The following is a 13,532-nucleotide window of genomic DNA, read 5'->3' as shown; positions in this document are numbered from 1 at the left end:
GATTGGGTGCACAAGCTACTGATGGAGAACACCCTGTTTTAGAGCTATTTTGTGAAATGCCGCAGTACGGAGGACTTTAGAGTCGAAAATCTTCTTCTAACTTCCCTTTTTCCTTCGTTCCACACAAGACTGACACCAGCGTGGCCTTCTAGCATGAGTACCTTTCACTAACTGATGAGACCCAGTTAGCCCATGGCATTGAGGTGTAATGAAAGGTGAAATAGTGTTACTCTCCAACATGAGGTTATAATTGACTCTCCATCATCTGCCTCTCCTGTCCTCATTAAGGCATACAGTATGAACAGGTACTGTGACTGCTCTGGCCTGGGGGCCGCATAGGCAGCTACGGAGCATAAAGCACCGTTCAATCCCTTTCCCTAAGTAAGCCGCAGATGGACTGGCTTTACTCGCACAGCCTCACATATCTCTGTCTAAGCAGGAGGAGGCTATGAATTAGAATCAAATATCTCCACACTGTACGGTGATAGCATCATCTCTGATACCATACCATTTTAGAGAGATAGCATCAGATAGAACAGGGATATCACAGCATGGAGGGATGAAGATTGGGTGCTCTCCGGGGAGATATGCTGCTCTAGCTGGGGGGTTTTAACCATGACGACTCCAGCCCGGGGTTACCACACTTTAGAAGTTTGGTCATTTTCCAATCAGACGGGAAAAAGGCAATGAAAGCTTGGTTGTCCAAAACCTGATAATGGTGCCCTTTTCCTATTTCTTTTTGGTAGCCCGGGGCCAGTGGATGACAGGGAGAGGGATTCACATGCAGCAGAAGTTTATCAGAGGAGTTTCAGATTTGTAGTCTTGCTTGGGGTGCTACCGTTCGGAGAGTGAGAAATAAATTAGCTTCCTTGAAATACAAAGAATGTGCATGCTGTATTTCTTCTCCGACCTCTTTCACTGAAAATACAATTCTGTAGCCAGACGGAGGTTATGTACCATCCATTTATATAGCCTTTAAGTGGATATATAACCATTGGAAATAAATGCTTTTAAATTAATACACTGCGCTGAAACTGCTCCACTTGGCCTTCTGGAAATGCACCAAGAGACATTGAAAGAAAGGACTTCATGAAAAAAGCCCGAACTCAGCAATTGATCGTTGCTGCTGTTAGAAAATAGACCAATTATAACAGTTAGGGACATCATGAGTTCAGCAAAAGCAGCCCCAAAGTGAAATAAGTTATGGTTATAAATTAGAGGAAGTTTGGGAATTCTGTGTCACTCTCCTACAGCGCCCCGGTTTCCCCTTAATGCAAATACAAAGCAAGCTAGCGTATGGCGACCTCAGCAGGATTCCTTATTCTACCAGCTTATACCCCCAGTGATTTCCTTTGCCTTTTGTGTAAAGAGCTTTGAGTTTTAGGAAAGTGCAGTGTCAATAAGTGCATTGTCGCAGTGATACTAAGAGGTGGGTGTTCAATAAACTCTTCATATCTTCAAGAGGGAAGTGCGGCTGTTTGTTTCAGCAGCAGACCACATTATCGGTGAGCTTTCAACTCGCCCCGTACCCTGGAGCTATTTTCATTACTCCACTACTTTGACTCCTCACATCTGAGCACCTCTGCCCACAGGGGGAGTCCTGAAGTGTGCCTGGTGAGAACAGTTTGACCCTCTTCACTCTCCTTGGTGCAATGCAAATACTCTTGATCTGAGAGGAGCTGGCGGATTTGAGCAATATGATAATTGGCGCTCCTAACCCACTGGCAGCCAGGTGGAGTTTTTTTAAAGCTATTTTTGCTGCACTTTTGTCACTTTTCTCAGCTGAATCTCTGGAGGTGCTCATAAGTATACACTGGGGAATTAGTCAAACTATACTGGATGTACCACCCATCTCCTGTTTTATGGTAGAAGTTGATTATTCGTGTCTTTCCCTTGCAATCTGGTGCATATATTATTACCATGACATTTAAATGCTGTAATACGCAGCATGGTTTAGAAAAGTTGTGCACATTTTTGCATATTTATTTTAATTAAATACATGACAGCACTTAGTTCCACAGGGATAAGCAGAGTCGATACAACAACGACATCCCAATAGAAAGATCAACGTTTGCTTACAAGAAAAGTTAAAAAAAAGCTCATCTACAGTAGATTAGTATCCAACTGAAAATCCCAGCAGTGTTTGCGACCACACATGCTGCGATGTTACGGCGAGAGCTAATTAAAATGCGCCCAGTGTCTGTTGTTATGCAGGGATCATATGCCAGAGCACGCGTCTTCAGTGAATCTCCCATAATGCCTGCTGTGACGTTTCCCTCTCCCTAACAACAGACTGGCTTCTAATTGCTTGCCATCTTTTTTCTTTTCCAGCACCGAAGGCGGTCTGTGCCGCTCGCTGGTGCAGCCAAGTGTGGTTGAGCATGACAATCAAGCGATCAGGAGAAGCTTCAGGGGGTCCGAATCACAGGTCTATATTAGAAAATACTGGCCCTTAGAAAAATACTGGATGACCAGATGACTCAGTGAAGTGTTTGATATTGAAAATGAAGAGAGATAAAAACAGAAATCAGGATCTCTTACAGTATAGGCAAAACACCCTTGACAAATTAAAAAAATGGTGGCTCGCTTGTATTTTCATTGGCTTTGAGCTACATCCGATATGTTAGAGTGCTGCAGTTTGTAGATTATCGAGTATAAATGTCTGTTGATTGTATTTATGTATATATATATATATATATATATATATTTGTATACATATTTTTATATATATATATTTGTATTTGGGATTGTGGGAAACGACATTTCAATCTCTCTGTCTGTACACACAAACTGAAAGATTGACAATAAAGTTGACTTTGAAAAAATAAATAATAATGACCGCGGGTGTGTTGACAGGGTCTAGTTCAATGGGAAGATCTGAAACAGAGCTGATATTGTCGTTTGTAAGTGCAGAAATTGAAAGTTAAATCATATTGAAAAAAGCACCATCTGCTGAAGACACCAGTACTGTAGGCGGACTGTCATGAGAGCATCCAAAACAGATCACATACTCCAATTGGTCTGTATAAAGCGAAATGTCCCTGGACCCGAGGTCAGGTTATTTGTACTCGCTGACCTGGTGCGCTGCGAGTTGAATCTGGCCAGCCAATAATTGAAAAGGTGTTTGCAATGTGGTGTAGCTGGCTGTTGGGAGCCTGGTACTCAAACAAAGCAGTGTGGACATAATGGATGGAGGCCAGGGCAGGGGAGACGGGGGCAGATGGCTTCATCATCAGGGACCCTTTGATGTCTGTTCACGGCATCAAAGACAATGAACCGAGCTGGAGGACGGTGACCGTGAAAGTATGAACAGATAAATCTGTATGTGTGTGGTGCTGATAGAGATAAAGATAAAAGGGAGACGAAGGGTTTTATTTGTATCTGTTTATAAAATAGCAGCAGGGCTGAAACTAATATCTATTTTCAGCATTATGTATTCATGAATTTTCTGATTAAATGTTTGATCCTTTCATCCATAAAATGTCGCAACAAGTGAAAAATGCTCCTCAAGTTTCCAGAAGCCTCAGGTGACATCTTCAAGTTGCATTAATATTCAATTGTCATTGATATAGAGCAGAGAAAGAGTTGTTTTTCACATTTGATAAGCTGTTACACAGTTATAATATTGAACATTGCTTGATAAATGACTCAGTTGTTAAAATTCTTAGTAGATTAACTTCATGTTCTACCAATTGATTCATCTAATAAAATTGCCGGCACTGAATGGAGATGGAGAGAGAGACAGAGAGAGAATGGATCTGTTTGTCTTTTATATATGTATCCATAAACTGCATATAAGAAGTGGACAGTCACCATGATGTAAACCACCATGACGCTTTCGATGACTTGATGGCATTTTGTGACATAAGAGGGTGGCGTTAAGCACAAACAACCATTTTAAGGAGACCAAAAAGTTGTATTTAACTTGAATGAACTGAAAACACACTGGGGTTAAGCTGTAGGACCAACACACTGAGGTCTTTTAAACTGGACAACACCCTGTGGTACCGAGTCCGACCTGTAACTCCCAAGGTAGTTCAGCCCTTAAGCACGCCTTGCTTTCGATTTTAGAGTAAATGGGACCATTGGATCTAATTATTGAACATTATGCTGTATTGAAAAAATGCACTACTATAAATTGAGACCTTAAACTCATCAGGAAAATGTTTATTGAGGGTATAAATCAAGTGAGAAGTCCGGTCATTTTCTCATAGACTTCTACAGATAGTAGAAGTACTCTATAGATCCTATAGAGGTACCTGGAGGTACCTGCAGGCATATTTGCTCAAATCACCTCTGTGACAATGCTGATATCGACAACGTTTACCAGGTTACAAAATGAAGTCTGATTGCATAGAAGTCTATGAGAAAATTACCGGACTTCTCACTTGCTCAAATCACCTCTGTGCCTCAGAGTGGCACTAGAGTGACTAAATAAAAAAATAAAAAAATCAGGGAGTGAGGAGAAAAGCACATTCAAGATATTCTCTCATCATTCTCAGAGAGGCAACTTCCTCAAATCCTTCCAGTGCCCTTTGCACCTCTGACGATTGAACTCCCCCCCCCCCCCCCCGAGCCTGCCACATGCCAGCAATCCCAGTTTTCCTCCACAGCCTTCAGCAACGACTTGAAATGCCAAACCCAAGAGGCACAGTGGAAAAAAGCACATATTATACGATGTGCTGGTGACTGACAGGAACATACATTTATTTGACAATTAAATAGGAAGGCAGACAAGTGTTGAGTGTGCCTGTGTGTCTGTGTGTGAGGTTGGATGCACGTATGATTTTATTATTAGAAAGCCTCCGTTTCTTTTTTTTCTTTTTCTCCGAGATGAGTGGGTGGATGTCAGAGAGGCCCACTGTGTGTGAGCTGCTGCCTGGTTGGACACAATCCAGAGACTCCATCAGCAGGAGGGCCTGAGGGGCGTCCGTGTAATTTAAGAAGTGTGCATATTGATAGGCATGAGGAGAATTAAACGGTGACAAAAATTGCCGACCATGGCCTCATTTGCCATGTGGTTGGTCATTCAAGGTGCTGATGTTGAACTTGGCACAACACCCGTCACTTTGTGTATTATCATGGGAGCTGGTAGTATTTCAAAGCCGTGGAGGGAGAGGGGAATTTGGACAGTAATGATGAAAAAAGCTATTTTGTGATTTACTAATGCAGAACTAATCGATGGCATTTACAGTGATCGAGTAGTGTGACTTGCCTGACTGTGATATCATTGTGCAGATGGAGAGTGTAGTTAAAGTTATGGCTGGTATAGAAGTTGTTGGAGAAAAACTAAATTGAGAATGATTCCACGGAAGGGAGAAACTGCTTTCCCATTAAGCTTAGGTGTAGATCATAAGCGGCTCCAGGGGCGAGCTTACAGGGCTTAAGCTCTGAATGTGTTCAGAAAAGCCCGGAATCTTTTACTTTTCATCACGGATGGCGTTTTCTGTACTCAACCCCGATTACAGCTGCACAGGAAGCAATGTATTTTAAACTTTGCGTCAGAGTGAAACGTTGACACACTATACAACTCCTCCCCGCTGCAGTGGCCTTTCTATCAAGCAAAAAAAGAGAGCGACTAAATGTATGTGTAAAAATTAAAAAATGTTTAAATGTAGCTCTAACTGCTAACTTCTCTATAAGTATTCCAGATGACAGCTCAGCGATTTGTGTGTCCATGACAATGGGAAGGTGCTAATGAATTGTCCAAACCAATATTTGTTAATGATCTTATATGAGTTTATTAAAGGAATTACACTTGGTGGTGCAGGTAAGGTCTGTACAAGTCGTCTGGAGTTTAATGCAATAAGTAGCCTATTCTAATAAAAGTTAAAGAGTAAGATATAGGGGCGACTTGATGTGTTGATCCAACTCCCCTCAGGCTACACTAAGCATTGACAGCTTGCAAAGCATTAGCAGTAATGCCTGGGAAATAAATGAGCAGCTGTACATTTGAAGAGGTTGGTATTTAAAGTTAAACTCAAACTTAATATATACAGGGGGTGAATCAAGAGTCAATTGATTTTAAGTTTGAGTGTAAGGTGTTAGTAGGCTTTTTTTATATTCACTGTTAAAGCATTTTATTTTAACATTGATTTAAATGCCAAAAGCAAAAGGTGGAAGACTAACCTCACATGAAGCAGAATTTTCAGTAAAATCCAAACACAAAAAAGGTATTTTCTTATCAAAGTAATTTTTTCTTATATATTTAAACCTGTAGCATTGGTATTTAAGATTGGACATAAATACATGCCAAAGATGCATATTGTGGAGGAAATTCCACTTTAAAAACAGAAACAACCTGGTTGGCAACATACCCTAACCATATCCCACTGCTATTTTTCCAAGAGTATCAGAAGTTATTATTGTATTGTTAATTCCGTCAATATCAACAACATTTTAATGCAAAATGTGCCTAAGAATATGAAACTGATACGATAGAGTAGTCAAAAAAATGAAAATCACACAATCTCTAGGGAAGATGAATTAGGGGAACCAAGTTACCTTTTACTGCAATGGTGTCTTCACAGGTCTCACTAAAAAATCTATTAGGAAGCTGCAGCTGATTCAGAACGCCGCTGCTCGAGTCCTCACTAACACTAAGAAAGTGGATCACATCACTCCTGTTCTGAAGTCTTTACACTGGCTTCCTGTGTGTCAAAGAATAGATTTCAAAATACTGCTGCTGGTTTATAAAGCACTGAATGGTTTAGGCCCAAAATACATTTCTGACCTACTGCTAAATTATGAACCATCCAGATCTCTCAGGTCTTCAGGGACTGGTCAGCTTTCTGTCCCCAGAGTCAGAACTAAACATGGAGAAGCAGCGTTCAGTTATTATGCTCCAAATATCTGGAACAAACTCCCAGAAACCTGCAGGTCCGCTGCAACTCTGACTACTTTTAAATCCAGGCTGAAGACTTTTCTTTTTGTTGCTGCTTTTAATTGAACTATTCATATCTTAAACTGCACTGTAACTTTTATCCATGTATTTTTTATTTTAATGTTTCTTTTATTAGCTTTTCTTTTTAATGACTGATTTTAAATGCCATTTTCTTAATGTCTTTCATTTTTTGTAAAGCTCTTTGAATTGCCTTGTGTTGAAAAGTGCTTGCCTTGCCCATAAATGTCCTCACAACATTTATTTTGTAAGCATATATCAAATGTGAAATAACCTAATAAAACAAAAATGTTTCTATGAATCAGAAACTAAAATCTGTACTTTAAGATAATGGGCCTGGTTTGAGGATGTTAGCAAGCGAACAGATGGCGAGAACAAGTACAAAGCAGTATATTACAAACAAGAAGAAGTAAGTAAGTATGGACACTCACACTAAACTTTTCACACCGTTGGAGAGAAATGTCCCCACCAAAGGTTAAAACCGAACCTGTGCCCATAGCTTTAATCAGAGCACTGATTACTTTTCTCCCCACACTTCTTGAAAGATGAAGAAACTAAACTCAATTAAAATGTGGAACTTTGGGGCAAAGAAAGACTGGGAACATGTTCTGCGGATTAATATTTAACTCCGATTTAAAAGATGAGTCGCTGTTGCCGTATCAACGTGCGAGTGTGTTTCCAAAGAGGTCGCATACCAACATCACATACCCAGCCGTGGGTCTTCTGCCACCCCAGGTAACCTCGTCTACTCCCGAATGCACGTTTCCTCTCCTCCCCCCCGCGGTCCCATGGCACAACCAGAGGGGGGGACAGATGACACATCCCAGAGTTGGGGGAGACACAGCAGAGACCCTCTGTGCCAGGGGATCTGCATGAGTCTCATAATGACTCGGTTTCAAAGGAGATCCTGCTCTCCTGCCACAGCCTCGCAAGGCTTTTGATCTCCCACTCCTCTCCCCTCCCCCGCTCTGCTCTGTTTTTCACAAATTCTAATTAAGAGGAAAGACAGCGATGATGAGTGTGAAGTTGCCCCCACCCCTCCCTCGACGGGAAGAGAAGATGATGTCGGAACCTCGTTTGCTAATTTAAGAGGCCTCACCTTTTCAATTGTGAATATAAAAATCGATGTTCTCTATTGCTTCTGCGTCCAGAGGGGAAGTGTACAAATGAATCCCCCTGCCTATCGATCAACAGGGGAATTATCTTAATGAATGTAAAGAAGTTCAGCGCTGTCTGTCCCGAGAAGGAGCTGAACTCCCACGTAAACTTTCAGTTGACCGGCAAATTGGAAACAACATTCGATAAATGTTCGAAAGGTTAGTGTGTGCAAATCATGCCCTGTGAGGAGAAAATGTGATGGGCAGGTCGTCTGTGGCAGAGCTGACATTTATACCTGCGTGGATCAAGTTAGTCGGTATTTTGTCTAAACAAGTAGATGAAATCTGTTTTGTTTTTAATTTGTCTTTTTATAGATTTGGATGAAAGAGCAGTAAGTAAAAGGCAAAACCAGAACGGCCTATTTCCTTCAGAAAACGCTGGAAGACTTTTGAATTGGTTCAGATCACAACGGTAAATAAAAAGAGTTTGAGAAGAACTCCCTCTCTGCTGCAGGGGACCCTCGTGCATTCACATGACCCACACTCGTTACACTGTGGCCTGTTTTGGCAGATGTTTCGCCTGTTTTGTTTTTCACATTCTCATTAGCTCCGGAAGCTCTCATTATCAACACGCAGGTGCACAATGCAACCTAAACCATCAATAATTAAAGGATTAAAGTTTTAAGCTGGTTTAGTGCAGAGGAACGTGGTGTGCCGCTCATTGGCGCTAATGGAGAATTAAAAAGCAAGCTGGAAGGAGAGTGAGGAAAGAAGAAACAGACAGGAAGGAGAGACTAAATTAGCAACGTGTCCCATGATTCATGCGGGGCTATTTTGGTTCGGTGATGATGACAGCTCAGGGCGGATGAGTTCTTTACCTGTGGTCGAGGATGGCCCGTCACCAGGCAGGTGAGCTCCAGGGTCTCTCCCTCTCGGATGGTGTACACTCTCTCCGTGTGCCGCTCCTCCTCCACATTACAGGCATGCCCCGAGTGTATAATGCGGACGCTCGGAGGTGCTGCGGAGAAGAAAAAGCACAAGGTGTGTTAGCATTCAGTTCATTTCTTAAGGAATGAGTAGATTACCAAGATAGATTGTGTATTGATTAAGAGGTTGCCTCAGTGGGAAAAAAAGGTTTCCTTAAAGCGCTGTGGCTGCGTTTGTACTGCACACAACAAACTAGTGTTATTTATACCAGTAAAAGAAAATAATTGACTCTTTTTTTTACTTTCATAGCATTTACTTTGAGTGTAGCATTTCAAATATTGCTAGCATATTGAATTCAAATGGAGGAAAGCTACTTTGGGAAAGCTATTCACTGCCAATTTTAGATTCCATTGGTAGTAACTTGTGAGAGGAGCACTTTCACACAATATGGGACTGATGGGGCTCGCGCTGCCAAACACAGTATGAACAATTCTGTAAAACAGCTTTAATTTCCCTTTTTTCAAAATGTTCACCAAGCTGATCACGTCGAGCTGATTTTGTTTACATTACTCACATGATTAATGAATATGTGTTTTTCTAATTTACACTAACAAAGGTGAAACATAGGAAAACAGCTGTATGTATGCGTGAATGTAAATTAGAGGCATAGCCAGGAGTGAAAAATGATGCTAATGCAAGTACACGCCATTACTATGCAACCTCAGAATGACCGAGCATGCTGATTGGCTCTAAGAAGGCACCATGCGAAAGACATTTGGGGAAAATTCAAAGCACAACAAATTCTCAAATGGAACCTTACAAAATGAGATGGAGTTAATGTGTGGGACATTTATTTTTTACTTGAGTGAGATTTTGATTCAATATTTGACCTTGTGACCCTCTACAGTATTTTGTACTTTTCTCTGATGCCCTTTTGCTCAATCTAAATGACAGTTGACCAAATTAGTTTCTCTCCACTCAGACGGAAAGTGACATTCACTTAGCATCTCAACTAAATTACCCAGTGTAATCAGCAATAATTCAGATGCAGTGTCAAAGAAATGACCCACTGTGAACAATTGATAGTGGGCTGCAAAACAAGTCATTTCCAATTTCTCTCCTTTTCATTTCCATTTCCAAATGTAATACAATTACAGATTTGAAAAAGGTAAAAGCTTTAAAATGGGCAAATTAAACCTACTATTCATGAGAATAGGCATACTGTGGTACAAGTTCAGGACAGAAAAAGTCTTCCCACAGCTTTCCGTCCATAGTTACTGCTCTGGTTCTGTCCACCAATAATGTCCCTTTGTGAGAAAGTAAGGACATTCAAATCTGTCCACAGCCCCACATTCAGTGGGACACAAGTGGTGGGGGGTTAAACTGAAGGGAGGAACAAGTTATCTTAGGTAAACCGCCCAAAATGATCAGTTCCACTGAGTTGTGGAGGCGCAGTCACATGTAACCGACCCCTGACAATACTAGCATCTGTTAGGCATGTATTCCTCTCCAACTTACATGATTAGTGAAGAGGTTTCGGGATGAGATGATTTAGAGATCGGATATGATTAGGAGGAGGACTACAAATTGGTGAAGATGAAAAAAAAGAAGAAGAAATCAGGCAGGAATCACGAGGAGTTGCAGACTGTGGTGTTGCCTTTCATGTCGGAGGAGCCTCTTCCTGTGTGGGCCCCTCTCTACAGATTCAGCCCCGGCAGCAGATCGGCTCTACCTCTATCCACGCTGCGATGCTAATGAGCGCGGCGACACTCCTCCCCTCCCTACTGCTGCAATGGGAGTCTCAAGTAGAGTGTATCCTTAGCCACGCGCTAACTACTTGTCCCTCCCTGCTACCAGCCATGCTGTTTGTCTCATTTAGCTTGTTAGCTTAATGCCCCGTTGAGCTTGTCTTGCCTTTTCTAAATGCTACCTAGATTGATGAACTCTGAGAGCCTCGTTGGACCTTTTCCTTCGCTCTTACCCTCTCGTCTCTCCATTTGGAAATGAATACACTGGTGGGGAATTCCATAGGGGGGGATAAGAGCCTGAGAAATAGACTGTAGTGTAAGGGAGCTTCACGCAAGGCTGCCGCCTGATACAAAAAAAAAGGCTTGGAAACAAGGCCCCAGGGCACGCGGCGAACAAAGTGCTAATGCCATTTACTCCAATGAGCCAGTGTCTCCGCAGCATACTATCAGTCCTGGAGGAAAGTAGGGAAACTCCCGTAATTAATGATCTTCAACCGCTATAGCTGCTGCTGCGACTCCTACAAACATAAACACACTTTTTATGTAACAAAAGCAAATAACCCCTCTCTTTAACTATACATAATGAGCGCCATAATGTTCTCGCATAACCTTTTACAGCTAAGACCTCAGATCGCTTAGCCCAAAGCGTGAACTGAAATCACCGTCATTACATCATTTCCTGTTTGTTCAGTTGTCATGAAAACCACTTGATATACCGACGATAGCTACCCTTAGTGTATTCAGAAAAGTCATCTAACAGTGGATAATGGGACTCGGGGGTTGCACAGAGTGAGATGTCAACGCGCTGACAGGTTGGAGATAAAAGATGTCCTGGTAGAGGGCATAAGGGTGATAGACAACGCTTTCAAGTCAGCATAGCAGGCCAGACATAGCTGGTTATACCTCTGAACATCTCAACTACATCCCATACACGTGCGTCATAAGGACTGGGATTTTATTGTATACACTGGAAATGTATAATGTTGAGCACTATCTACTACAAGTCCTGCATCTGTAATTATTATACTTAAAAAGGTACCCTGTGGAGTTTTCCTGTTAACAATGTAAAGTCATGATTACATTCAGAGTAAAACTCATCGTGTATGCTGTATCCTTGAGGCTTTTCCTTCCTCATACTGTAACACTTTTTTTAAATTATTTTATTGGTGCATTGTTTACATCCATATTTGCTTGCTGGCAGTCAGTGTCTTTATTGGGCACATTTTTATATTGTTTTGGCACTGACGTTAAATCAGCAGAGAAGCAAACATAATTCGGCCACGATGTGAATAGTGTGTACGCACATAGGGACCAACACACAGGGTCCCAAAGCCCCACCATTAGTCAAATCTCCACCGGGTGTCTTTGACCAAAATCAAATAAGTGTAGTCAGCTAAATGCACTTAAAGTATCCACAGTAGCAATGTAGAGTAACTCAACCCCCAGCGGTCCGTGTAAACTTCCAATTGGATCTTAACAACACCCGCTAACATTCTATTAATTACATGTACAATGAATCAATACTAGACTTTTGTTAACCACTTTCTTTTAGCCACTATCCCTCCAGAGCATTAATACAAGATGAGTGGCATGGTGGTTAGCAGAGCAGAGGTCATGTTGAAGCAATGACATGACCAAAGAAGCATATCTGCCACTCAGACTGATGTGAGGAGTGCAAAACATTGCAGATGAAAATCAATGCTGAATATCGAGTGGATCTCCCCAGTCAAACTAATGCAAAGTTATTCTGGAATCACTTGTTTATTTGCTCTACAAGCACTCGATTCAACAGCGTTGTTGCAAATGACACACACACACACACACACACACACACACACACACACACACACACACACACACACACACACACACACACACACACACACACACACACACACACACACACACACACACACACACACACACACACACACACACACACACACTTTTTTCATAGTGGAACAAAAAGGAAGCAGATGAGCTTCAGGCTAGGAACAGGAGTCTCAGATATGCCTCTTCTTTTTATTTCATTATCTCATTTCCATAACAGTGACATAATTCTCCCCCCCCCCTCTCTCTCTCTCTCTGCAGAAAACACACAACGGGGAAAGAAAAGGGAGGAGAAGGGAGGAGAACAAAAGTGGCTTTGCAGAAACAATTGTGCATGTTAGGATGTTAGTTTAGTGCTCTCTCTTCCTCTTTAGTCTGAACGTGTGTGTGTGTGTGTGTGTGTGTGTGTGTGTGTGTGTGTGTGTGTGTGTGTGTGTGTGTGTGTGTGTGTGTGTGTGTGTGTGTGTGTGCATCTCACACTGGAGTGACTAGCCTTCCTTGGCCTCAGTTGGGGGGATGGAGACAGCTTTATCCACTACCGCCAAAGGAGATTAAATTGGATTTGGCTAAAAGCAGCCTTGTCACCGCGGTTCTGGAGTGCCTGAGTGGCAGAGAGGGTTCTTGGCAATTGTAGAGACTCAATTCGACAAACAAATGAATGTGGAAAAAAAGAAAAAAAGAAAAGTCTAACAGCTGCGGCTCGTTGTCGCTGTGGGCTTAATGTCCTCGGACCAACCCCCTCAGGACCACTAACCATTTCCTGCTCCTTTTTCTGGCTCCGTAATCACCTTCTCACAATGCAAGAGACAGATAGTGGGAAGCAGAAGGAGGGAAACATGCAATATGCATACCGTGACCGTTTTCAAAAATAATTGTTTTTGTTATCACGCTAAACTCATTATCGATTCAGCTCAAGGCACACCGAAAGAAAACTTGTATTTTGTTATAAAAAGGGCCACGGGGGGAAAGTCAATTTCATTTGTATGATAAAACTACACAATGACAAAATAAATAAGCTAAGTGATAACA

General features: G+C 41.8%; 1 protein-coding gene across 6 annotated transcripts in view; it reads right to left on the bottom strand.

Moving 5' to 3' along the window:
- Nucleotides 1-13,532, bottom strand: part of mdga2a (MAM domain containing glycosylphosphatidylinositol anchor 2a) — a 203,606-nt gene that overhangs the window by 131,478 nt on the left and 58,596 nt on the right. For all 6 annotated transcript variants that reach the window (XM_034228593.1, XM_034228594.1, XM_034228597.1 and 3 more), the window contains exon 2: nt 8,877-9,016. In XM_034228593.1, coding sequence (XP_034084484.1) covers nt 8,877-9,016 — 140 coding nt within the window. The remainder of the gene's footprint in view (nt 1-8,876; nt 9,017-13,532) is intronic.

Source organism: Gymnodraco acuticeps, unplaced genomic scaffold (assembly GCF_902827175.1).
Source record: "Gymnodraco acuticeps unplaced genomic scaffold, fGymAcu1.1, whole genome shotgun sequence".
NCBI lineage: Eukaryota > Metazoa > Chordata > Actinopteri > Perciformes > Bathydraconidae > Gymnodraco > Gymnodraco acuticeps.
This window is presented reverse-complemented; position numbering and strand designations above follow the sequence as displayed.